Source organism: Exophiala spinifera (assembly GCF_000836115.1).
Source record: "Exophiala spinifera strain CBS 89968 unplaced genomic scaffold supercont1.5, whole genome shotgun sequence".
Taxonomy (NCBI): Eukaryota; Fungi; Ascomycota; class Eurotiomycetes; order Chaetothyriales; family Herpotrichiellaceae; genus Exophiala; species Exophiala spinifera.
In genome coordinates, this window is record NW_015622517.1 from 3,609,646 (window position 1) to 3,635,732 (window position 26,087).

General features: G+C 51.8%; 8 protein-coding genes across 8 annotated transcripts; 3 read left to right on the forward strand and 5 right to left on the reverse strand.

Moving 5' to 3' along the window:
• Positions 1-1,174: 1,174 nt before the first annotated feature.
• Positions 1,175-2,643, forward strand: PV08_07875 (uncharacterized protein; the record flags this gene model as incomplete). The annotated part of the gene is made up of 2 exons (XM_016382202.1): positions 1,175-1,927; positions 1,984-2,643. The coding sequence occupies 2 exons, from the start codon at positions 1,175-1,177 to the stop codon at positions 2,641-2,643; spliced, it is 1,413 nt and encodes a 470-aa protein (XP_016235304.1).
• Positions 2,644-4,347: 1,704 nt separating this feature from the next.
• PV08_07876 (uncharacterized protein) lies at positions 4,348-4,980 on the reverse strand (the record flags this gene model as incomplete). The annotated part of the gene is made up of 3 exons (XM_016382203.1): positions 4,348-4,632; positions 4,739-4,821; positions 4,938-4,980. 3 exons carry the CDS (start codon positions 4,978-4,980, stop codon positions 4,348-4,350), a joined length of 411 nt encoding a protein of 136 aa, XP_016235305.1.
• A 771-nt stretch (positions 4,981-5,751) lies between these two features.
• PV08_07877 (uncharacterized protein) lies at positions 5,752-7,318 on the reverse strand (the record flags this gene model as incomplete). The annotated part of the gene is made up of 4 exons (XM_016382204.1): positions 5,752-6,723; positions 6,771-6,849; positions 6,905-7,123; positions 7,272-7,318. The coding sequence occupies 4 exons, from the start codon at positions 7,316-7,318 to the stop codon at positions 5,752-5,754; spliced, it is 1,317 nt and encodes a 438-aa protein (XP_016235306.1).
• A 1,493-nt stretch (positions 7,319-8,811) lies between these two features.
• PV08_07878 (uncharacterized protein) lies at positions 8,812-10,413 on the forward strand (the record flags this gene model as incomplete). The annotated part of the gene is made up of 1 exon (XM_016382205.1): positions 8,812-10,413. The coding sequence occupies one exon, from the start codon at positions 8,812-8,814 to the stop codon at positions 10,411-10,413; it is 1,602 nt and encodes a 533-aa protein (XP_016235307.1).
• A 1,263-nt stretch (positions 10,414-11,676) lies between these two features.
• PV08_07879 (uncharacterized protein) lies at positions 11,677-15,510 on the reverse strand (the record flags this gene model as incomplete). Its single annotated transcript, XM_016382206.1, has 1 exon — positions 11,677-15,510. One exon carries the CDS (start codon positions 15,508-15,510, stop codon positions 11,677-11,679), a length of 3,834 nt encoding a protein of 1,277 aa, XP_016235308.1.
• A 1,165-nt stretch (positions 15,511-16,675) lies between these two features.
• Positions 16,676-17,560, forward strand: PV08_07880 (uncharacterized protein; the record flags this gene model as incomplete). Its single annotated transcript, XM_016382207.1, has 1 exon — positions 16,676-17,560. One exon carries the CDS (start codon positions 16,676-16,678, stop codon positions 17,558-17,560), a length of 885 nt encoding a protein of 294 aa, XP_016235309.1.
• Positions 17,561-17,817: 257 nt separating this feature from the next.
• On the reverse strand, positions 17,818-21,163 carry PV08_07881 (uncharacterized protein; the record flags this gene model as incomplete). The annotated part of the gene is made up of 4 exons (XM_016382208.1): positions 17,818-19,794; positions 19,846-20,690; positions 20,751-20,987; positions 21,055-21,163. The coding sequence occupies 4 exons, from the start codon at positions 21,161-21,163 to the stop codon at positions 17,818-17,820; spliced, it is 3,168 nt and encodes a 1,055-aa protein (XP_016235310.1).
• Positions 21,164-22,273: 1,110 nt separating this feature from the next.
• PV08_07882 (uncharacterized protein) lies at positions 22,274-25,706 on the reverse strand (the record flags this gene model as incomplete). Its single annotated transcript, XM_016382209.1, has 9 exons — positions 22,274-22,447; positions 22,504-22,857; positions 22,906-22,967; positions 23,021-23,414; positions 24,347-24,614; positions 24,663-24,979; positions 25,031-25,551; positions 25,604-25,631; positions 25,680-25,706. The coding sequence occupies 9 exons, from the start codon at positions 25,704-25,706 to the stop codon at positions 22,274-22,276; spliced, it is 2,145 nt and encodes a 714-aa protein (XP_016235311.1).
• Between the last annotated feature and the right edge of the window lie 381 nt (positions 25,707-26,087).

The following is a 26,087-nucleotide window of genomic DNA, read 5'->3' on the forward strand; positions in this document are numbered from 1 at the left end:
GTCTGTGTAACCTCAACTTGGACGAGGCAAGCGATTTGATCTTGATATGAAGGACGATGCAGTCTTGCAAAAGTCCATTAGTGGTTAGCCAGGTAAGTGCCTCAGGCAGCGGGCGCAGGCAACTCTGATTGGAGGCTGATGAGGGTGCCGAGGGTGCCCCGGTGTACTCTGTATAGGTACCCGTAAGGCAACTTATAGGTGGCTGACTCACCTAAAGTGCCTCTATTGGGCTCTCTAAGATTGGAGGACTCACCACCAGAGACTCCCTGGAGCCATACCAGGACCCAGATAAAGAAGTTCTAGGATGCAGGTCACTTGGAGGTTCTACCATCCTCGTTACCCAGCGGACTGCGGCTTCATCTTGCTTAACTACCTAGGTATGTGTACGGTGGTCACTGAGCTGCGCGGAGGACCACCAAGTTATTAGGTATCTATAGGTACAGTATATGTGTTCCTTCTGTCAGCCTCCACCAAACACCTGCTCATGCATATTCAGTAATTTTACGAGTCCGCCCCTCGATCGCTGGACGCCAAGTGGTACAAATTGATCGAGTTGGCCTGAAAACTTCGACCGAACCGTATTCTGGGGCCGGCATTCAGTGCTTCCGTGGTGGCTGTTCTCATTTCTGTGGATCGACGCGTCCCTCGCGGCGCATTGTAATTGCCCACGCTGAGTTAATCCACGGGTGCTTCGGCTCTAAGCGACGCCCAATACCTCATCGACTCCCCCATAACTCATAAGGCATACCGAGTACAGTAATCGAATTTTCCCAGCTCCTCCGTTAGGGTCTTCTACATGCGACTCTGCCTCTGTCAGCGTCTGTCAGTCCGACCGACCCTTTTCTCTTCCTTAGAACCCTTGCGCACGAGAGCCCAGCCGGCCAGACTCAAAACATCTGGCCCTCAGTTTGGTATCAAGTCGTCAATCTCTCAGTCCGCCCCGTGGTGTCAACGTAGACCAATCCACAGTCGCCAGCCTTTCGCGCGAGCTCTCCAGGCCTCCCTCCCGGCTTCCTACCTTCTTCTCTTCGGCCTCGTCCTTGGTGGTGGCATAGCCCTTGACTACTTTGTGCGCAACACTCAGAAAACGGCACGCGACCTTAGCGCCAGCGACGTCCCACCTTGCGTTTTGGAAAGGCCTGCGAAAGACACGTCTGACCCTTTCTACACAGATATGCCTGTTCCTCCCGGACATCATGGCAACCTCACGCCTGAGCAGGAGAAAAAGCTACAGGAGTTGTGGGCCGCGACGCTGAAAGTCTTTGGAGTTGTAGAGCCCACCGAACTTACAGATGCACCTGTGACTAAACTGGAGTCCCGTGCTACAGATCTAGATGGCAAAGACAAGAAAAAGAGCAAGAGGCGACTTGGTGTCTTCAAGAGACATGGTGACAAGAAAGACTCGAGCAATGGGTCAACGACCCCATCCAAGGACAATGCCGATGACGACAAGTACGGCCAGGTGAAAGAGTTTCAGGAGATTCTGGCCACTCAAGATCCCGAACTGTTGCGGAGGACATTCTGGAGCATGGTAAAAGCAGACCATCCGGACGCCCTTCTGTTACGGTTTCTCCGGGCGAGAAAATGGGATGTCGACAAGGCCCTGGTTATGTTGATATCTACAATGCGGTGGAGAAGTCAGGAACAACATGTCGATGATGATGTGGTGTTGCGCGGAGAAGGTGGTGCCCTTGAAGACTCTTCGTCCAGTGATCCTGCCGTCAAGCGTGAGGGCGTTGATTTTCTTACTCAGCTTAGGTTAGGGAAGAGTTTTCTGCACGGAACCGATAAAGAGGGTCGACCCATCTGTTTTGTTCGCGTGAGGCTGCATAGAGGTGGAGAGCAAACTGAAAAATCATTAGAACGGTATACGGTCTATGTGATCGAAACTGCTAGACTGGCTCTGAGGCCGCCAGTGGAAACTGCTGTAAGTGTAAACCTCTGCTGCTCACTCGGACGTGGAACGCGCTTACACTTTACCAGTGCATACTCTTTGATATGAGCCATTTCACCATGGCGAATATGGATTATACTCCTGTTAAATTCATGATTAAGATTTTCGAAGCAAACTATCCGGAGTCGCTTGGGGCAGTGCTCGTACACAAGGCGCCTTGGCTATTTCAGGGCATTTGGAAAATAATACGAGGATGGCTTGACCCGGTGGTCGCGGGCAAAGTCCATTTTACATCTGATGTGTCGGATCTAGAAAAGTTCATCCCCAAATCGCAGATCATCAAGGAGCTCGAGGGTGACGAGGACTGGGAATACAAGTACGTGGAGCCGATCCCTGGTGAGAATGACGCGATGAAAGAAGAAGGGCCCCGGAAACAATTTGAAGCCCAACGGGAAACCACAGTTGAAGAGTATCAAAAGAAAACATTTGAATGGATCGCCTGTGGTGCGAGTGGTAGTTCGGAAAAAATCAAACAAGAGAGAGACGGGCTGGCAACGAAATTGCACGAAAACTACTGGCAACTGGACAAGTATGTCCGCGCGAGGACATATTACGACCGTACAGGAATGATCTCCCCTGATGGCAAGATCAACTTCTATCCACCGCCACCAGGAACAGGGGAGAATCAGAACCTGGTCCCGACCTCCCAAGCGCCCGCGGTCGAAACCCACGCAGATGATGTGGACTAAAGACGCCTGGATCCCTCTGTGTCGGGATTTTTGTGATGTTTGTTGCAATATCGATATCGCCAGAACTAGAAATATCCTTTGAAAGAGTCGACCACCACCTCCGTGCATCATCTCACGGGCATCAACCCGCCGCCTGTGAGCGGTATTTCAATCTACCTGAGTCACAGTGATGAAAGATATATAAGGTCGGCTACACCTCCCTCTGGGACTTCGACGCGTCTGTAGCATTCTGGCGAGATACAAGACGCGTTGTTTTGGCATATTCCGTCTGCCATAATACTCCTTTGGAAAGCATATTGGTTTTATATGGAACAGTGCTGCCGACGAATGTGGCTGCTGATGTCTGGAGAGTGAGCCAACCTGACTGCCTAATTAACCATAAGATCATGATTCAAATAGGTCAACTATATGGATGATTGAAGATCTGGCTTGTAATTTCCCCTTTAGATTTCATACTGTGCGTCGTACAGGACCTGCTGATATGCTCACTGCTCACGCGCCTGCTTCTTAAAGTACCGAGTACTTGTGAACGTGACCTGAACCAGCGTCGTCAACCATCTTTACACTCTGCCTTTACATTCTGCTTGTGACGGGACCGTGTGAGTGGTCAATTACTGATCACTGCCAAAGGGCGGGTACGTCGATATATATCTGTCTACAGGTAGAATATTTCGGCTCAGTTTATTGCACGGGGATTTGCCGGAGGTGCCATAGTTCGGGTTTCTTTTTGATTTCTGACATCTCTTGTGTATCCATTTGCCCTGAAATCAAGTCGACAGTATTGATACCTAGCTGGACTCGACGTGAGCCTTTTTGGGCAAAGAAACACCGTCCCGCGCAAAGTTACAACCCCAGCACACTCCCGAACGGGTTGACAATCGTACCTATTTACAATTTAAGTGCAGAACTGCCCACGCTCGCCGCACGTTACACAACAGGGGCTCGAGTAGTCCAGCGGCCCGCCATGACGAATGGTGACACGACAGATACGCCGAGCCAGCAGGATGTGGCATTCTCCTTCATTCGTAGCTTGCGGGACCAACTCGCCCTGTCCAACTCACAAAACAACAACACCAACACCAACAACAGCAACAATAACAACAACACTGAGCCCTCACGACAACTACCCTCCGAGGCGAGCGAGGAGAAGTCACCAAGCACACCAGAGAGCGAGAGGCCTAGTATTGCCCGGATCACCAGGTTGAGGCCAGCGCCGGAGGACGACGGCAAGTGATATATATGTACTCTAACGCATGTGGCACTTGGGTCATTGTCGTGATTCTCGACTTGCTGTCGTACTAAATTGTCTGATGGATCGTGTTGTGCGGCTGGTGATCAAACCTAACAGCGAGGTAGGGAGCTACCTACTACCTAGGTACCTACCAGGCAAATGCGAACGTCTTGAAAGGACATAGGAAGACCTGCGCTATGGTACCGTTTGACCTTGACTCTTGGTTGCCGTTCAAGGACCTGCCCAGGTATACGAGCAGCATAGTTCTGACAACACATTTCATACCGCAGCAGGAGGGTTGGCTTGGGTTTGGGATTGTGCTGAGAAGAAATGTATGTATTTTCGCATGGCAACGTTTTGGTTGGGTTGGCTGCCTTTTGAGCATGTACATAGAGGTCAATGGTACCAACTTGGTGCCTTGCCTCCTCTTCTCGGGTGTACGGGAGCCATTTCGACATTGGCATTTTGATATTCTACATCTTTGCTTTGAGATCAGCATGCAGCTTCTTCAACGCGTCCATATCTGTCGCTGTGGCCGGCCACCCGATTCCGAGTCCCTCGGTCTCGTTCGGCTTCGGAATCATGTGGAAGTGCACATGGTCGACCTCTTGGTGCGCCGGGCGCCCGTTGTTCTGTAGCACGTTGTAGTTCTCAGCCCCGCTGGCTATCGCGAGCTTCTTGACCACGGGGAGGAGTTCGGTGAGGTGGTCGTCTGGGATGTCCGTAAGTTTCGCGCCGTGGTATTTTGGGATGACGAGCTGCCCGCGACGCCATGTGTCAGTCTCAGTTCAACTCTGCGGATATCCATGTTTTCCCTTTTGGCAAAGGAATGAAAGGCACGGGTCTCGGGGTTGTCTGTCATACAGCATGTCCTTTGCTTAGTGGTTGAATGTCCAGAAATGCCAGGACCTTGTCCGACTCGAAGAGCTTGAACGACGGGATGTCACCTAGATTGATCCGAATGGTTCACGTCAGCAAATAACATCATTGAGAAAGGGGGAGAGAGACAAGAGGCAGAGAGGGTGCGTGATATGGGGTGATCAGGATGTCAAAGTATACCTACCCTTGACAATCTTACAAAAGATGCACGCCGCCATTTTGCTCATTGGCGAGTTTCGTCTTCTCTTGAGGGGTTCTTTAGCGTTCCGGTGCAAGTAGGGAGGATTTAGACAGTCGCAGAATAACTGTACGTTACTTTGCAGAGGCACCGTTGTAAGAAAGGTACAAGTACACACCAGTGTCTCGGAGACCACAATGACGAGTGCGGGGAGCCGATTAACCCAGTGGAGATATCTATCACGTGCTGGAAAAAATGCAGTTCATATAATTAAAGCACTCAAAACTTGAGTTGGAGCGGGACGAGCTATTGCAGAATCCATTTCTTGCCTTTTACCAGAGATGGCCGTGGCTACGCCCAATAAGCTCCATTTATCAATCTTTGGACATACTTTGCAATGCTCGCTGCGAGCAATTGTTTTTTTGTTTTTGGTTCTTTCGATTTTCTTTTCCAATTAGAAGAAGTATCCAAACCGATCAGGGTGGGACTCGTGTTCGAGCCGCAAAGCCGCAGGGCCTTTCTTTTTTTGTTTTCTGCGCCTGTCATCTGTAAGGGGATAGTCCAACACTTTTGCATTCGTCGTCAATATATTCACGAGCAGGTATGGAGAAGATCTATTTCCAACCCCTTATTTACGCATATCGAATATAAGGTAGGTGTAAAGGGCAAATTCATGATAGTCGTGATACAGTACAGTGGCGATTTGCTTTAATGCGCTTTGATTCTACTTGATCAAGATAATTCGCTTCCGGGACTGTCGCCTGAAGGGCGGCAACATCTCTGCAGTGCTTCGAAGTCCGCGCCAGCCTCTCACTAGCTCTCACGCAGGCCCATTAGGTGTAGGATCAAAACGATTGACCACTCCAAATCGTCGCCGACCTACGTCAAAGATAGCGTAGACACTCTGAAGAAAAGGAATCCCTAAGATATCAAAGGACAATCCAATCCGGGACTGAATTGCTCCCACAGTCATGTTCTCTTGTCCGCTTGGGGCGAAAGGAAAGTGCTCCTTGTTGATGACCACCTGAGAATCTCCCACGGCAACCGAGAAAGTGGGCAAAAGATCGATAGGGGTTTCGGTTGGGAAAATCCATTGACCATCAGCTTCTGAGAAGAGAGCGCCTGGGATTTGCGCATAGAATACTCTGCAGACCTCCTCTGTGACAAATATCAGGGTAGTGCCGGTGTCCACGAGAGCTTCATTGTGTGGAAGGTCAACTGCTTGCCCATTTACGACAACAGACGGGGAGCTAATTTTCCAACGTCCACCGGTGTCGTTGACACTGGTATACCGTGGTTCTTCTCCTGGTGGAACGAGAGCTTGGTTGATGCCACCGAAGGTATAGAAGGATCGACCCATGTCAGGATCCTTCGCATCCTTGTATGATCCCAAATACGCTGTGAAGAGTTGGTGGTCGGCAGGAATGTCCTGTTGAAGCGCCATGTTCTCGACAGGAGTCAACACTGGATGGGGTTTGGCTTTGTTGAGCGTGCTGAATGATAGACCCAGGAACCCCTGCATGGTCGGCATGGTCTTGAATACAGATGCTAAAGCAGTTGCCAGTTCGATGGCCTGATTTTCTATTGCAATGTTTCCTATCCTCAAAATGTCTGTCCCAACTTTTCCATTGACCCATGAAGAGTCGCCGTATGAGACGAAAAAGGTACTTTCAGACATGTTTTGAAAGCTGGAAGAGCGTGCAGGATCAAACACCGTGGCATTGTTGCTCTGCCAACGTTCAGAAAGAGCTGTTGACCGTACCCAGGTATCTGCAGAGCCAGTATCGAAGTTCTACCCTGTCAGCTTACAGTTCCGATATTAACTTGACCCTGACTCACCATAGTAAGAACCTGCGGTGGAGTGCCGATGAGTACTGGACAAGTATAGAACAAGTCATTCATGTAGTCGTCTGCGAACCTGTGTGAGGAGGAAGAAAGTCAGCGGTGCATGGAGGCTTTGGTAGGAATCTTACACTGCAGTAGAGGCCCCGTCATTGTGTCGCTCGACTAAGACATTGTTCTCATTTCGATGATACGGCCCTATCAAGGATTTGATACCATATCTGTGGTAGGCATGAAGGAGCGCTTTGGTGGCATTGGGGCGGTAGGTTGGGTTGCGGTAAGCAGGAACTAGTTCAATACCGCGGTTTTCCAGGGGAGAAGCCAGCACCGGTAGTAAGGGCAGGAAGAAGCTAAGCAGAAGATGTATTTGTGAGCCTTGTATCTAGTCGCAGGTGGGGGGAGATCGTTGAAGTCATCATCACGGAGATATTGATATCTCTATCAATGGCCGAGACGATGCGGCTGGGGAGGAGGGCGAGAAAGTCGTGCGACACTCACAATAGGAAGATCGCAATGCAACGCATTTTGTAGCCAAAACAGAACATTGTGGTGAAGAAGTCCTCGTAGCCTCACCGTGCTGCAGGAGACGGTGTTGATGTTAGATGGTTTCCAATTGTCCAACTAGATAGATATGATAAGAAGTCGAGACGCCGTCCGACTGGTAAGGTGAACAGTTAATACTGCCGGGGTGCTCTTGTGTGAAGAATCGGTTCACCTCAAAGTGACATACCTAGTGGTGACACGCGGTCCATCAACTGAGTGTAGCCACAGCCATACCAACTTCACAGTACATTGAGCTTGAGTTTACCTTAACTCTCCGGCTCACGCTTTCTGAATTGAACTCGTATCAGACGGGATTCCCAGAATCTGTTTTTTCAAGCCGTGTCTCAGGGCTTCCTGGACATTTCTACACGATCGAGATAGGTTGCTTTGCGCTCTCACCACATAATTGGTGCGATGTTTCTCAGCCGACCGGGTCGTCGCCTTTACGATACATGCCTTCCACGCCATCTCAGAATGCCGTCGTGAGTGGGTCCAAACAGCACCAAATCGTATGACTGAGTAGTGTCAGCCAGAAGAGGAGTGGATTCAAAGCGGTGCCATCAGCACAAATGCCCTCGATCGTGGTGGCCAATTGGCGTTTGACTGCGGTTCCTAGATACTTTACTTGTGTGCTTCGCTTCTTGCGACCACGAATCTTCGAATGAACAGATAGAGGATTACAGATTGCACAGTCATTAGTGTTCTCGAAGCGTCACCGTGTACGATGGATATTGGAATAAGCCTTTTTGCGAACTCACCGGCGCCAACAGCAACGGTGTGGTCGTGGTCAGCGTGAAGAGAGTGAAGTGATATCATACGAAAACTGTCCCTTCAACAGGATGATGCGATATCTCGTAGCTATGCATGTCTGTTTGCTTCATCGTCTCAGCTAGATGGAAAACTGCTCCGCAGGGTACTCTGATTCATCAAGGCAATGTTCAGGGGTAGGATAATGGAGAGGCGGTAGCTCGGACGGATCGAAGACGACTTCGATCTTCTCGGGCGGTGGTCGCACACTGAACTAGAATGTCAGTCATTTCAAAAGGAGGGAAGGCGACTGGCTGTGTACAAGCAATATTGCACGTCGTTCCACCAAGCTTTGAGGATTAGATCAACCTGGACGGACTCAAATTGAGGTAGGCATTGATCTAGGAGCACTGTACTCTCCTCTGGCCGTTCGTTCGACATAGCGACAGAGAAGACGTTGCCTAACGCAAAGTAGACGTAGCTATGAAGCTGTCTTGGAAAACATGTAGCCTGACAAAAGACGACCTTTTGCAAAAGCTACAAAGGAGCAAGTCGGTGAGGTTCAGAACGCGACAACGACACTGCGACGCTGAAGGCCTGCACGTATTTTGGCCTCTTGATCCACCGTAGTGGCCGATAAGATAAGATCCATCCAAAAATTTCCGAGAGTTTTAGAAACATCCTCGCGCAAAAAAACCACTCTCTATGCATGTCAACCAGGTGGTTTCGAGCCACAGTTTAATTCACAATGGCTGCTGACGTGCAGCCCATCGCTCAGGTCAAACTACCTTCGCGGCCGTCGTCGCTCACTCCAGAACAGCAATACTGGAGATCTTTCAAGTCGCCGCTGAACATTCCATCGCCAACCAAGCATGCGATCACCCATGTTTCGCAGCCAGAACCACACGCCTCGACCCAAACATCGCCGGACTTCTTCACGGTGACAACCGGTGCTCGCATTCAACTCTATTCTGTGAAAACCCGGAAACTCCTCAAGACCATCACCCGTTTCGACGATACAGCTTACAGCGGCGAGGCCAGATATGACGGGCGTGTCCTCGCAGCCGCAGATGAGACCGGTACAATTCAAGTCTTCGATGTGAGTTCGAGAGCGATTCTGAAAACATGGAAGGAGCAGAAACAGGCAGTCCACAATGTAAGATGGAGCCCGAGGGAGAGTACGGCGCTCATGAGCTGCGGCGACGACAGGACTGTCAGACTTTGGGACCTTCCCAGTGAGAGCAGTGTTGCAGTCTTTCGCGGCCACCAAGACTATGTACGGACTGGCTCTTTCTTACCCGGCCAATCTGGCAACCTGCTTGTTTCTGGGAGTTATGATCAGACCGTGCGACTCTGGGATCCCCGTACTCCCGACGGTGCTGTCATGAGTTTCAAACACATCGCTTCAGTCGAAGATGTTCTCTGCATGCCGTCAGGCACGACTCTCCTCGCTGCTGCGGACAACCAAGTCGCAGTGTTGGATATCGTGGCAGGCAGACCCTTGCACATAATCAAGAATCACCAAAAGACCATTACGTGCCTGCGTTTGGCATCAAATAACTCGAGACTTGTCAGTGGAGGTCTCGATGGACATATGAAAGTCTTTGAGACCACCGGTTGGAATGTCGTCGCCGGTTCCAAATATCCTTCACCAATTCTTTCTTTGGAGGTTGTTTCATCTGGTACCCCACGTGAAGACAAGCATGTTGTGGTGGGCATGTCTACGGGCCAATTAAGTATTAAGACTCGACTATCCGGGGAGCAGAAAGTGAAGGAGCGGGAGAGACAGAAACAAATGGAAGCGTTGCTGGCAGGCAAAATCGACGAATATGATAAAAAGCAAGCAAAGAAGCGCCCGAGAGCATTGGAGAGGCGGCTGCGAGGTCGAGATTATGCTGGCGATGACGCAGATATCATCGTCGAGGGCAACGTCCGCAGCAGGCCAAAGAAAATCCCCGCCTGGGAGCGAGAGTTGCATAGAGGCAAATACAACATGGCTTTGGACCTTGCTGTTTCGGTCGGCGACAGAATCACCGTTATAACTGCTCTCAACACCCTCCGCTACCGATCTGCCCTGCGCGCAGCACTCGAAGGCCGCGACGAGACCCAGCTCCAGCCTATTATGAGCTGGGTCTGGAAAAACATCTCAAATTCGACTGTCGTTCCACTGTGCGTGGAAGTATCCATGGCCATTATGGATTTGTACTCCAAACACCTTGCTGAGAGCGAACCTCTTGCTCGACAAGTCAACAAGTTGCGAGAAAAGGTGCAAGATGAGGTCAACCGTGCACAGCTGGCAGGAATGACGAGAGGGATGCTGGAACTTCTGACCCCAATCACTGCGAGCTAGATTGGCGTGTTGACTTGTCTTTTCTGCTCGGATCTTCATATTGGGCTCCAGAGAAGGACTCTTTGCGATCAGAGAGGGTTGCTGTGCACATATCGCACACTGGACGTATGCTTTTCGTCTGCCGTCTTGAAAGCAACCTATTCGAACGCACTGACGTTGACATTCTATCTCCGGGCGACTATCAACGACCGGATAGTTCTGAAGGTTTGCCAGATCCAATTGACCGTTAGGAGTGCCGAAAACTCTCGGTCTTGAGGAGGGATTTCTTTTTTCGAGATCAATCCCAGCTTTTATTTCGGTGCACACGATCGCAGTGGTTGGCGAGCAACTGTAGCCTCAAACCGCATTGGAGGCGGTGGTGTGCAAATATGTTGATATCCCCTGGATGATTCGTGTTATGCTCGACGAAGCGACACTGCGACATTAAGCAGATCTTGGTATCCCAGAATGTGGAAGCCACGACGGAGCACACGACATTTCTAAGAGAGCAAACGAATGCAGCACAGTATCAGTGCTGCACAACGGCCAGAAATAAGATTGGTATACACCGATCAGTGTATGCCATTATTTGAACACTCGGATGGAAATTGGCTAGGATTTGTGAGGCAACGTTTCGACTGGCGTGAGGTGACGTTTGTGGACGATTGCCTTTGTCGAGCATTTTCTCAGTCCACACGTTGTTCAGGCGAGCAAATCCAGAGGCGTCTCTATGTACAGAATTGCAAGTCTAGAGTTCGCCTCATGTCCTCCTTCCACCTCTGACAGGATCCCCCCCTTCCTCTCAATGCAGCAAACTCGGAGTGTGGACTTGAGAGCACACCGACACAAAGGTGATGTTCGAGGCGCGTGATTGAAGTATAAGGTTTCGAACGATCAACGAAGACGAAGACGAAGACGAGGGCCAGGGTATCTTCTTGAGACTCACCGAGGCGGCATTGAGGATGGAATCGAAGGCAAGACTGAGAACTTGGACAATGCTGCCGTCATTATGGAATTGACAGACGAAATCAAAAGGCCAAACATGTCCAAACATCACCATACATATCGGGAGGTAGATAAAACAATCGAGCCAGTGTTTTGTAGCAAAGATCTCTTTGAGATCGTTTAATTGTACTGTATCTTGATCTATCTTACACATGTCGAGTTGACTTTTAGAATTACCACAATACAGCCCATGGTGTTGTGGTTTGAGAACCACCAAGTATCAAACGTGTACGTAGAAGAGCCACCACCGGCGCATGGGGCAATTATTCTCTGGATTTATCATTCTCCTTTCAGCATATTCCGAAAGTCGTCGTTCGTTCTCTTTCCATTCGGCGCCGATGTGGCTGTCGCTGGCTCATTTTTCGGGTCGGTTTGGGTCAAGAAGGCAGACCTCTGGCCTAAATGCCCACCTTTTCGACCGCCAGGCTGTGCTGGGCGCCGGACAGGGCCTTGTGCTGGAGTGTTTGTAGGTCGATTGGTGACGGAGCGCTTTGCAAACTGCTCCTCCTTGTGCTCAGCTCTCTGTCGGAGCATGTCACTCTCGGTTGTGACCCGGATTCGTCGGCCGGGATCAATCTCACGCCCGTCTAGCTCAATCATTGCGCGGCCCGCATCCGCTATCTCCTCAAATTCGATCAGAGCACCCTGGTGGTTCGTCTTGAGAACGACCTTGCGCACTGGACCACATTTCTCAGCCATGGCTTTTATTCGACTTTCGTTGACAGTGTCAGGGACGTCTGTTATAGCCACCGTCCGCTGTTTTCGGTCCTCGATAGAAGAAATGTCCCTTTTAGCAGAGGCATTGGCTCGGTCTGCACCGCCGGCCTGAGCAGATGGCGACTTTGAAATGCGTGAACCCTGTTTGGAAGAACGACCCTTTTCTTCCATCTGCGAAACGGTGATTCTCCTTCCCATAAACTCCTGATCATGCATGGCAAGTGCGGCTCGCGCTTGGTCTGCAGTCGCAAAAGTGAGAAATGCTACACCGCGAATTCGGTTCCGTGCATTTGGATCTTGAGGGACTCGGATGTTCTCCAACTTTCCGAACGGGGAGAACAATTTGTTGATGTCATCCGCTTTCGCTTTGAATGGCAACTGTCCGACGAAGATCTTGCGACCATCGTCGTTCGTCTCAATCCTTGCATGTCGAGCTGCCGGGTTTGAAACCTTGACTACAATCCGCAGGCCGTCGATTTCCTTACCATCCAATTCGGTTGCGGCTCGTGCCTCACTTGGCAGCTTGAACTCAGCATAACAAAACCTACGTCGCTTGTTCTTTTGCAAGGATGGAAAGCGCACACTGATGATCTCGCCGTACGGGCGCAACAGGTTCCGGATGAAAGCCTCATCGGCTGTAGCGGGATAATTGGTGATGTATAGGGTTGATCCGGTGTTCAACACCACCGAGAGTTCGGCTCCCTCAAATTCTCGGCCGTCTCTGGAAAGAGCGAATGTAGCTGCGTCTGCATCCTCAAATTCGACAACGGCGCTGTTCTCGTCTTCCAAGTATTTCACATGCTTGACGACACCGCAGCTGTCGAAGAACTGTCGTATCTTGGTTTCGTGAACATTGTCTGGCAAATTACGTACCAGAATACTGGCATGCTCGCGGTCACGTTTGAGGTCTTCTTGTCCGAGAGTGTCTTCCACAGACTGCTGCACCTCATCCGCGGTCGTATTTCGCTTCTTGTTATCAGTATCCTGGATATCGTCTTCACGTTTCCGTTTGCCAATGTGGAGACCATTGGCAACGTCCTCGGTACGGCTGGCTACTTGCATTTCGGCCTTTCGAGATGATATTGCAATGCTTTCTGCTTGTAGAGACTCTAAGCGTTTTCTCTCGAGAACCTCTTTCTGGACTTTTCGTGCGAGACCCAGTGCGTGCTGCAACTCGTCCGCATCTTCATAATCCTCGCAGTGGTTCAATAGTGCATCTATCAGGTGCTGTGGTTCGTCCAACCCTGGGTGCTGAAGTCCCTGCTTCAGAACTCCGACGGCGAATGGAGCCGACCAAAGGGTCGAAAGACGCTCCTCACCCTTATGCTGTATGAAAGCCATCTGCACGCTTTTCTGCAACTCAAACTCGTAGAAAGTTAGCCAGAACTTGTAGCACTTCCCGAATTCTGCAACGGTCTCATCAAACAGCGCGCGAGCATTGTCAAAACGGCCTTGCGACTTGAGAAACTCGACATGCTTCCTTTGCAACCTGAACGAGGAGTCAAAATCGGGACTGGCACCCTGTTTGGATGCAAGGCTTTGCACTGCCTCGATAGACGATCTGATACCCATTTCAGCTACGTCCGCATCCTCTTCAGTCGCTTCCATCCGCTTCGTGCGCCTGAGAAGATAACCACACCAAGCATCATAGATGATTAGGGCTTGTTCAATTCCTGCGGCGTCTAGGAGTCCAGTGCTCGTGGCTTTGTGTTTGATCTTTTCAGTCTCGTCAAAGTCCACCTCTGCATTCTCCGACGTCAACAAATATTGCTTCCAAAGTGCTCCGGACCATGGGCAATGTTTCGTGGCCCGTGCAAGCAGCGGGAGTAGATCAGACTTTGATCTCTCAACTAGGTAGTCGAAATGTGCTTCCCAAATAGCAACAACGGCTGGGAAACGAAGCACGGCTCTGGAATAGAGAGCAGAAACCATGTCAAACTCTGTATTTTCGACAATCTTGACATTTCGTCTCCCCTTTGTATTGCGTTTCTTCGCGACCTTCTCTTGCTCGGCGCGCTCAAAAACAATGTACTGGTCAAAAGTCGAGTACTCTAGCGCCTGATCAGCATTGGCCTGAGCTTGCCGAAGCGCGCTTTCGTAAGTGTCTCGTTCCGCAAAGAGCTCTTTGGCCATAGAGGACTCCTTTAGAGTCGTGGACATGACACTCTCGTACTCTGCAGGGAGGTTGGCGGAGATGAACGACGAGAATGACTGGAACGTTTGCTCCCACATCGCGTGAGGGACGCGAAGTCGTGCCTGGAACAACTCAAGCGCGGCTGCAGCATCGGCCGGTGACAGCTTTTGACCAACATCCCCAAATCTGACTGTCATGTATTTATCCCAGACCTCGTGACTGTGAGCCATGTCGTGTTTTGTAGAATGGATCGCCTTGTCCCAAATATCGAGGACAAGCTTCCAGTCAAAGACTTCACGACCCACAAGTCTCTCGGCCTCTCCGTCTTCTCCCTCGGCATCGGTAGGAGAATCAAGTGCCCATCTGTAGCAATGCAATACCCAATCACCGTAGGTAATCCATAGAGGGGCGCTGCCGTACTCTTCTTCGACAGCGCGGCGGCATTTGTCCACAACGTTCACTCGCTCTTCGGCGGTTTGAGCAAGGATGCTTTCGTCCTGGAGCCAATCTAACCATTGCTCTTCGCCAACTGCGAACAACTTGTCGAAGTTTTCGCGAGCTTGCCGCAATTCAGAGAGCAATTCATACGTTCGAGGATCCCGGCGAGCGTTGGGACTAGAAGAGGGATATATATGATCGACAAAACCTTGGTGTAGAATCTTGATGATTTCTTTATGAGCGTCATACATGGAAGGCGTCTCTTGAACGTAAGCTACCAGTTCTGCCAGTCTTTGCTGTGATTCTATGGGCAGAGAGGTTTCAGAATAGTCCACCCGCATGGCTTGCTGAGGTGTCTCGACCATGGCGATATCGAATGATGCACGATGGTTTGAGGCCGTACCCGCGGAAGTCAGGCGGGGAAATATGCTCGCCGATGATTTCTGCGAGTCCGTAGAATCGTGACTCGACGAAATTGGAGGGGTACTTTTGGACGGGTGCGAGTGGGAGACCAAATCGGCCAGAGTCTCGATATTCTGAGAAGAGGAGGAGCGCGAGAAGTGGCCGGAGAGCGTGGCGGTCGGAACGGGACTGATGAGCGGTGACGAGTGGGATGGCTGTTGCGAAGGACTTCTCACATGGGCGGGGATGCTGGAGGGTGGAAGGATGGCCCGTGAAAGAGGTGAACTTGCAGCAGGTTGACTGCTGCTGCCAGTATGTGTCCGTTGAACATGCTTGAATGGTGATTTCACCGATTCAACACTTGGAGTCAAGGAAGTTGAACGCGGCGTTTCTGACGGAGACAGTAGAGAATTGATGTCCATGTTTATCCACACAGGACTACCCAGCGACCGAGCGCGCAACTCAGGAAGAGCTTTTGTCTTCTCCAATCCTTTCGAATGAGTGATCTGTATCGTTGGTGATCGACGTAGGGGCCATCGAGATGAACCTCAGTGTTGGTTCTTGCAGGGATGAAGCAGGCGGTGCTCGGCTGGCGCAGGCACACAAATGAACGAACTGAGCACTTGCACAGCACATGCACAGCACAGTACGGCGGAAGGGAGGTTGAGCACCTAAGTAGCCTACAGGAGACCACGGCTGGTTTGTGCGACGCTGGCAACGGCGGAAGCAGTCCTGGTCAGAGGGCAGTCGATGTGTGAAGCCGGACAGTTTGTATGCAGAAGCCCAGACGCGGCCTGAGTTTGACGAGACGGCCACAACCTCCAGGGTTCCGATTTAACTCTGGCGCAAGGAAAGGTTAGCGAGCCCTGCACCGCGCTAAACAGCCACCGGAAAATATCGACTTCCGGGGCACCTAAAAGGCTTGTTGGAGCCTAATGGGCCGCCAGCACAAGCTGTCATGGGCCTCAGCTGCAGCCTCCGGCGCCGCCCTCCCGGTGCCACTAACAAACAGGGTGATGGGTGTCTTTTCCGTGATTGCCCTTGCACAATATTACGAGGGAAGCTCGTATTATTTTTCTCTCAGCGATTTGCTGAGGAGCCGTTTCTCCGCCAAGCCTGCCGTCCGCTGGGATTTGAAGTCTCGTCCTCACGTGTATCCTAAAAGGTACCTACATCCACCGTTACTGTGTACGCACTCCTCGGTCGGCTGGTGATGCTCGACTCAAGACTCTCCTCGTCGGTCATAAGAGCTTGAGTCACTAAGCTCTCCCTTTTAACCCAAGCCAGCGCCCTGCTGGAGGGCTCCCGTCAAGATGACGCCGCGACAGACTGCTCTGCGACAGCTCTTTCGAGGCAAGTTCCATGCTCCGCCGAGCAGATTCAAACAACTGACAAATTGTAGGGCGCTCGTATAGCTTGCATACCACCTCTTCTCATGACCTCTGCCCTCTAATGTCCGGTCTTTACGTTGGCTCTCGGCGGCCTTTCCACTCTTCTACCTCCCGTAGTGCGTCCACCACCACCACTGAGCACATCGTGCCTACCTCCAAGCCCCAGAACCCGACCAAAGCGCCATCTTCTACGACCATGACAACAAAGCAGCGGCTGGAAGTTGCCAGAAAGCGAGCCGCGCAGAGACTAAAGGCCGAGCAGGCCGAGCAGGAACGCAATTTCAAACTCGGTGGCCTGTCGTCGTCAAGCTTGTTCGGCGAAGATATCGTTCGGCGCACCGAGGCTGGGATTCAAGAGGACGAATCCCTGCTAGAACGTAATCCGGAGAACATGACCCAGGTTCTCAACCCTCGTCCTACGGCTCGGTCGCGATGGCAGCGGAAGATGGTGATCAGAGACCTGAGACGCCGTGGTCGACCGAACAAAGAAATGAAGATTGCGCGGTCAGAGCGCAATCACCTGTCTCGGTCGCATTTCTTCAAGACCTCTATGAAGAAGCTGGCTCCTCTTGCTCGACAAATCGCAGGCAAATCCATTGATGAAGCTATCCTGCAAATGAGATTTTCCAAGAAAAAGGTGGCTCAAGAGGTCCGGCAACACCTGATCCAGGCTCGCGACGAGGCCATTGTCATGAAAGGCATGGGACTTGGGGCAGCTCAGAGCAGCGAGAATGCAACCCCTGGTCAAGACCCCAGCGAAACTCCACCTCTTCCTCATCAGACGCCCGCCAAAGCCATCAAGAAAGGTCACGCCGCGAATGAAACCGACATCTATGTCGCAGAGGCATGGACGAACCGAGGCCCTTATGGAAAGGAGCCTGAATTCCGTGCACGTGGCCGTGTGTACATGTTACGTCCACCCCAGACCGGCATCAGTGTACTCCTGAAAGAGGAGAAGACGCGGACAAGAGAACGCGCGGAAAAGGAAGCCAAGGCGTTGAGGAAGAGGATGGGCAAGAGCATGTGGGTTCATCTTCCCGACAGGAAGATCACTGCTCAACGACAACATGTTCTCTGGTAGAGCAAATTCCTCCCTGTAAATGAGGAGGAGATGGTGGTGGTGGTCGAGACATCAACCCACGCTACACTACACATACCTTACGTACCTGTAGCTTGTATAAAATACCCTGATCCATAGTAGATTCGGGGTTGCCATCACTAACTCTAGTATTTAGACCAGGTACCATTGTTCTTCTTCGCTCTACCTGATTCAAGCCTACCTGTAACTATGTGCCAAATGATTCGCAGTCTATACATTCTATTTTCTATGGTCTCGGTCTAGTCAAAAACATCAACGGCATATCTCTCGCCCCGAAGGCCTTCCCACCACTCGAGGCCTTTGTCAATGCTGACTTCTTTGCCCTTCTTTTTCGCCCCCTCGACGGCCATCTTGGCCGCGACCTGTCCTACCCCTTTCCCCAGAGCGCTACTACCGCAGATGTAGGCTCGGGCCCCCTGGTCGAACAAGTCACTCACCAATTCACGCTCGCGCCAAAGCCTGTCCTGAGCGTACTTGCAGCCATCCGACCTGTCCGGGTCTCTACTAAAGGCGTAAAACACCCTGACGACGCCTTGATCCTGCCAATCAGCTAGCTGCTTTGCATGCAGCCGATCTACGTCTGGGTGTCGGCAGCCTATGATCAGAACGGCTTGTCCGAAGGGTTCGCTCGTGTCACCATCAACACCGCCATCACTTGTGGCCGCAAAACGGGCAGCGCGTTCTTGCACGAATCCCATAAAGGGCGCGAGCCCCGTGCCCGCGCACACCATGATGATCGGCGTCTTGGGATCCCGCGGCAAATGAAACGACGCGTGTGACTTCTTGATCATGATCTGCGCCGTAGATCCAGGCTGGAGATCCTTTAGGTAGTTGGTCGCCACGCCGATGCGGCCCGTTTCGGTCCTCACCACCGAGTACATGATGCTCGCTTCGGTCGGGTTGCTCAGAGGCGACGACGCGATTGAGTATTGCCGGATGCGCATGGGGGTCAACATGGAGAGGAAGACCGGGAAGGACACATTCAGAGACGGATGCTTCTCGAGGATTTCCAGCACCGAGAGCTGTCCTGTGGTGGCGGAAAGCTCCTCAGCCAGTGGTTTCTCATCGGCGCCGGCGTACCTGACGAGGGTCGCGATATTCTTCCGTGTCGCAACGCTGCTGAGCTCGACGTACGCTCCGAGAACGGCCGTTACCGGCATGGCTACCCCTGTCGGGATTGTCGTATGTGCCCCCTTTTGTAGCGTCATCATGGCGTCCCAGGGTAGCCCGAACCGCCGGAGCACCCTCGAAATCGTCGCGGCAGCATTGATCGGCAACACGGCAAGGTAATCGCCGGCCTCGTAGGTGAGACTCGTGGGTAGTTTGAAGGTGGCCCAGCGCTTCTCAGGAGTGTCAACCGGCGTCAAGCGTGTGTTTTCGACGACAAGCGCATCCATGACTTTATGACGCAGATGCGATGCACGGGTGGTGGTACTGATCTCCATGCTTAGACCTTCTGCAACCTCTGCGGCACTGGCGTCCGCAGAAAGCGCAGGCCACAGGCTCTCGTCTTGCCAGCTGTCGAAGTCGTCGAAAATAGTTCCAAGCGCAACATCAGACTCGCCACGGCTGGCGATCTGCTCGGCGCCCCGGCTGGAAAGCTCGGAATCGATGAGCTTGGGCACTTTCTGGAAGGTCGTAACCCAATCGTGATGACCACAGCCAAAGACGGCGAACTTCACATCCTTGAGCTTTTCCGACGAGACATTCTGCAGCCATTCGACGAAAGCGCCCGCGTTGTCAGGGGGATTTCCCTCATAGCTTGCTGTAATGATCACAATAGGCTGTTTCGTTGGTAGCTGGTCGACGGCCGCATCGAGTGGCTTGACTGTCGCGAAGTACCCTCTGTTTCCAGCACTGCCGGCCAGACTCTGCGCAAGTCCTTCGCAAGTTCCAGAGTTCGAACCATAAAGAACTAGCATGGGCTTGCCCGACTCGGCTGATTTGACGGCGGCAGGGTGTCTCTGCACAACTTGATCCGTTTCCGTTGCAACGTGCATCTTCTTCTCAAGCTTCAGGGGGTCAATGCCATCACGCAACACCGCTCGGATCGAGAAGTTGTCTGGCTTGATGGTTAGAGTCTGTTTGATCTGGAGTTGATATGACGGATCGTCTGCTCTCAGGTTGAAGTTTTGTAGCACGAGCGCAAGTGTCAGGATTGCTTCTTGCCAGGCAAATGGTCGTCCGATGCAGCCTCTTGCTCCGTTTCCAAATGGCTACAGAATATTAGTCGCGCACAACCGTCATCCCGCGAGAGCGTTGCTTACCTTCCATGCATTCTTCGGCAACTTTGCAAAGTTTTCTTGACTCATTCTTTCAGGAACAAAGTCATTGCAGTCTGGGCCAAAGACTTCGGCGTCACGGCCGATGCCGGGCAACAGAGCCACGAGTACAGCCTCGTGCGGAATATGATATTTTCCACCGAGCACCGTAGGGCCCGCGACAGTGTCCAGCGCTCGGACTGCGAACGCTGGAGCTGTCGGTTGGAGCCTTAGGGTTTCTCTCAGGATGGCCTCGATGTATGGTAGCTTCGACATATGTTGGACCGACACTGGGCCCTTGCCGACCACGGCATCGACTTCTGCCTGGGCTTTCCTCATGACTTCCGGATTCTTGACCAGGTAATAGGTGGCAAAGGAAAGCAGGCCTGATGTGGTCTCGTGGCCAGCAATCAGGAATGTAATCATATTGTTCATGACGCTTTCGTGTGTCAGGCGTTCTCCGGTTTTGGGGTCTTTACCATATAGCATCGCATTCAGCAGGTCCTTTTTGTCGGTCGGGTTGGCTCTCCGGTGCGCTATCACCTCCTCGGCAACACTTTTCATTGTGGCTATGTCTTCCTCGAATTGGCGAGCCGCTGCTCTGCTGAACAGCGATTCCAGGCGGGTACGTCCGGCCCGTCGACCGCTTTCTAGAAGAAATCCAACCATGGCGTTGACGAACGGGTGCATATTTTCGGAATAGAACGAATTGAATCGCTTCCCCATCGCACAGAGAGCAATGGAGTCCAGCGTCAAGCGCGTATAGTCGTCGGTAACATTGATCTTCTCGTCAGGTCCAACACGTGCCCATTTTGCAACTAGTTGCGTAGCGATGTCGTACATCTCGTCGTCTGCAAGCAAGGCTTAGGTTAGCTGGGAGTGTCAGCCTCTCGACTCAGGGAGATACCTACACATGTCGTGGATGCCAATAGGTCCAAACGCCGGCACTAGGGTTCGATGGGCAACATCCCAGTTGTGTTCGCCCGGGTAAGCGGTGAACAGTCCGTCTTTGACGCCATGTCGCACTTCCTGCAGGGCCCCGGTAACAGCCTTGCAGAACCGGCGCTCGTCGCAAAGCTCGTCCAGCAGAGCTGCCGAATTAATGAAATATCGCTCCCGACCGACCAACGACAACTTGAAGATAGGCCCTGAAAATGTTATCGTCTCAGCACAACCGCCACTTTTCAAGAGGCCCATGCCACCAAATAAGCGTACCGTATTTTTCTCCCAGATGCAGAAGACTCTGCATAGAATTCTTCGGATCCAGGTCCCAGACATTGCCGAGAAAGGGTATCGTCGGCGGTTGAGGTACCGGGTATGCCATGCTGACGGAGAAGAGGGTGACAGCAATCGGGCGGGTTAGTATGAAGATCAATCACAGGAAAACTCCCCCCCTCCAAAAGGAAGGCCTGGGATGTCACGTATATATATAGAGAGAGAGGTAACCAACGAGCAGGATGATGGCATTGCACGACATGAAATATACGATACACGTTCTGCCACTGGAGGCTGTCAAACGCGTCAAGGGGGCGATCGCTTCGCAAGTCCCACCCTAAAAAGGCATCATGCGTCTTTTACATGATGACCACCAGCCTCACACTGCGATCGGAGTCTTGGGAGGGTGGTTGTAGAGTTTCGCTGGCATTGCCGACTGCGAGGCGATGAAGATGCTGTGGAACAAGGACGGAGAGAATATTGACCCGCACAACGCAGAAGAACCTCGGTGACCGGAGTTGGACAGACGCTGCCCCAGGTTTATTTACGGATGCACAGACATGTGAGCCACTTCTTAAGCGAACATTGCCGTGCAGATACCAGGACAGGGAGCTTTCTTTTTCTTGTTGTTTGGCTGCTCAATGGCTCATCCAGCGATTCCGCCACGGTAACTCTAACTCAGCGACTCGTTGAAAATCCTCCAGCTTCGGGCTTCGTATTTCGTATCGGCGAGATCGAAGCGCCTCCGCAAGCCACCAGCCACCGTGGATCTACAATGCAGTTTAGCCCTTCCAGGTGCTGCGGGCGTGTCACCGAGCCAGGGCAAGGCTCGTTTCTGATGTCAAAGCTCTCGGGGATCAGTATGCGCAATAAAAGTTGATTACTTGTGCTTCCTAATAAATCGTATTATCTCGGTGAAGACAACAGTGCCCACGGAACATCAGTAACATCATGTAGCTACCTCAACTCCGTCCCCCCTAAGATGCACGAGGTCTCAGCACGCCTGAATGGTGTAATATCTCAGAGAAACGCTATGGCGCATGATCCGCCGCTCTCCTGACAGAAAGATTATTGCATGGGCTCACACAAACAGCCTATGCGCTCCTTGGACGCCGTGTCCTGTGCCATACCGGGGTGGTCGTGCTCTCGAAAGGGAAGCCAACAATACACTGCAACCGTTTTCGTGCGCCGTCATGTATGTCTAGCAAATATTCGTGTCTCAAGCATGGTCCGGAATCAATTCATAACCTCCCTCGCTGGGAAGGATGACCGCGGCGAGCGTAATAGCAATGGCGCATAATGCCTGAAAACTCCAAGAAATCGTGCACATGGTCCAGCTCTTGTCCAAGAACCATCCGGAGAAGAATTTTTCGTCGTTCTCGTAAAGATAGGCCTGTAAGAGGGATGAAGTCAGTATTGATGAAAGATTCTCGAACACGGTAACCTCACCATTAGAGCCATGCCAATGGCTTGTACAAACGCAGCCAACGCAACCAAGATTGTAAGGACTCCCCAGCCTTGTTCCCTCTTTTGTTTGCCTCCCACAAGCAGAATGGTAAAGGCAGCAATCGTCATGCCCTCCAACACCACGGCGAAAGACATCAAAAACCCGACAGACCTCCACATACTACAAAAATATACGTCGTCTCCGCGGCAGTCGTTATATCTGGGGAACTGAACACACTGGAGGGAGTCGGCCATCACGATGGACCTCGTCGAGCGACTATCGAGGGGGGGGGGTATATTGGTGCTGGAGCACCTTCGATGCAGGCCATAGGTGTAATGAACGGGGTCGCCGTGTGGCTATTGAAAGTTAGCAGGCATTCGAGGAGGCACAATACCAACACATACGGTGCTTCCATCAAAGGCGATCCAGTTGGGAATGATGATGGAGGCGATGGTCATGCCCGAGGCTGTCCGCCATACCGTTAGTCTCGATTTCATCTGTTTTCATATTTCACCGTACCGGCCAGAAAGACAAAAAGGGCCGCAGAGAAGACGATGCTCCTGGTGAGCATGCCAGTGTAGTTGTTGCCATGCCCGCTGGGCACCAACGAGAAGTCTGCCATCCTCCGTACTCTTGCCCACAGCCACGCCGAAGCGTCTTGGATGAAAAGACCAAAGGTGGTCCAATGTTTCGCGTGATGCTTCGGTGTGGCTCGTACACTCCGCGTGGATGTCTCTCTGAGGGAGAAGTGGCCTAGGACGGGAGACGGTGGGAGGAACTCGGATAGACCATAGAGATCAGGATGTAATAAGACTCCAAAACAGCTGAGACGTGTGTGCAATGGACCAAAGTCGAAAGTGCTGGGCTTTGGGGGGTTGGCACTCGGTACCCGAAGCTTGGGACTCGCTGCCGCCTAGTAATTCAGTCCCAGGGCTTAACGCGAAGAGACAACAGATTTGGGCAGCTTTCAAGAGGTTCTGCAGATCGCATTTGAAGGAGATTTCATGAAGATGGAATGGGGAGATCGAAAGATAGCAGAATGATGGGTCGACTAGTTAGCGCACCCAGGACGCCAGGTTTGAGGGGGAAATCACGTTGCCAAGTGCAATGACGAGATGACGATGAGGCACTTCTTCACATCAGAGATACGACTGCGGCAGCCTGCATCCATCTCGACAGACAAGGCCATGTTAACAAGAACCTCCTTTCTGTGCTGTATCTCTCGGGCAGATTCAACTTCGGACTGCTGTCCCAAGCCGCCATCTACTACAACGCAGTCGGCTGGCGTCACACATATCGTCATGAACCCATTGTGAAGGTCAGAATCCAAGCACTTCCCTGACGGTTGGACTACCACACTTAGCCAGCCTTGCTCACGCCTGCTGCGATCTATTCCTCATCTACAGAACGCTTTCTGGTATTCCGTTACTAGTTTTGTTTCGAGCAAGACCAGCTGGAGGGAAGAAAGAGCCGGGAAGGTCGGCCTGTGAGGACGCATATACACGCGCACACTTGTGTACCGCACTGGTCAGCGTCCGGTCTCTCTAATCGCCGCAGAATTCGAACACGCGCAGAAGGATGCAATCTTCCTTGGCAAGATGTATTACATACACGTCGAACAAGTGCCATGTTCTTCTCTCACGCCTTCGCCCAGTCCGACTTACTCAGCATATAAGCTCCGACGGGCATGAACGCTTTCCGGGTTCGTCAATGCCTTTGGCTGCACAATTGGGGACGCCTGTTTCGAGACTATGCTTTGATATACTCCCTGAAATCTTCACGCAAAGCATTTGTTCCCTGCGTCGGTCAGCAACCTACCTCGAGAGCCATTTAATCAGAACTTACCTGAGCCATTTGCTTAGCCAGCTCCTCGTCCTCTTCAATCTTTTTGCACAGAGCCCAAAATTCATTGCGCTCTGACTCTGCTTCTTCGAGACACACCCGGCTGAAATTGGCTCGCGACATCGGGTCAATGATCTTTTGCCACTTTTCTCGGCGGACCTCACTGTACTTGTCCAAGATGCTGTCATCGGCCTTTCCATGTCTCAAGGCTACGAGCGCATCGAACAGGCTTCCCACGTCCGCGATACCTCCCGTCAACCCAAGACCTCCACTACCAGGGTTATCAGCTTATAGAGATCATCGTTGACGTCCGACTTACAATGGATTACACAGGTGGGCGGCATCCGCAGCCAGCAGGAATCGCCCAACACGGAAGGCATCGGCACATCTCTGGTGCAGCTTATAAGGACTGGCGCTGACAAGCTTGTAGTCTCCAGGCTTTGGGTTTCCAGGAAGAATCTTTTCGAACCGTTCTGGCTGTCGCTTGAGATATTCCTCGGTGGACAGGCCCCATGCATCACCGTACGTTACTCGCCAGAGACCGTCGTCCGTTATCCTAGCGGCCATGTACCAATCATTTTCATCAATGATAAAGTTCGAATCCCAATATCCGAACTTCTTGAAATCGTAATAGACCTAAGAAGAGTCAACCTTGTTTTACTCCGAAAGACCTCCGCGGTTGCTCACATTCGTGGCAATGATCTGCTTCTGCAGAGTCTCACCAGGATAATTCAAGTCACCAAAAAGCGAGCGCCTTATCTGGCTGTTGGCACCATCACACCCCACAATGTAATCGGCGGAGAAGGTCTTCTTGCCTGTTGGCGTTTCGACATGAACTCTGGCCTCATGTTCGTCCTGGTCGATAGACACAACTTTGTGTTCCCACAGAACTTCGGTGTTTGGTGCTTTGTTATAATGCTCAAGAAGCAAGATGTCGAGTTTATCCAGCGGCAGACAGACCATAGGATGTTCGATATCCATGCGACTTTTGATCCCAGCGATCAACGAACCATCGGGTTTCCTCCAGCACACTGCGTCGGGGTGGATTCCTTGGGCCTTTACATCTTCCAGTACGCCGGCACGTTCCAGTTCGTATACGGCGGACGGCGCATAATGAGCCGCACGAGGGTTCTTGTCGAGGTCGTTTGTAGCCTCGAGGATCTGTACCTTGACGCCCTCCTTGGCAAGCAGGATACCGAGCAGAAGACCTGGACATCGTCAGCTGAGGTTTACACTGGTCTTACAGACATTGAAACCGACCTGATGGCCCGGCACCGACAATGATGACCTGTCCACTTCGTTAGAGTGTAGTGCAGAATCAATCTAACCGACCTACTTTGTTGACTGGAGTCTGCTTGCCCATTTTCGCTCTTCGTGTTTAGTGTCTGCTTCGAGTTCTAGGAGTATCGCGTTCGACAGCACAAGGATGACATACTGTACTGCTTTTTATGATACCGTCTCGGGGTGGTTTTATCCCCGCCCCTACAAAATAACTGTGGTCTAGAGCGAGCCCCACGTCGAGGTTGAGTTGCTGGTGGACTGATGTGTCTAGAAGAATCTCACGGATTACAGGATGCCCGAACACAGCTTCCTCTGTATCTGTGGAAGCACTGGGGTCTCCAAGGGCTCCCACTCCCACGCACATTCGCCTTGTGTTCGTGATCTCCTGGCCAGAGGTCCGAATGCCGTTCTCCGTATGAACGGTGCGTATTCGATTCAGAATTCAATATTATCTCTTACCCAC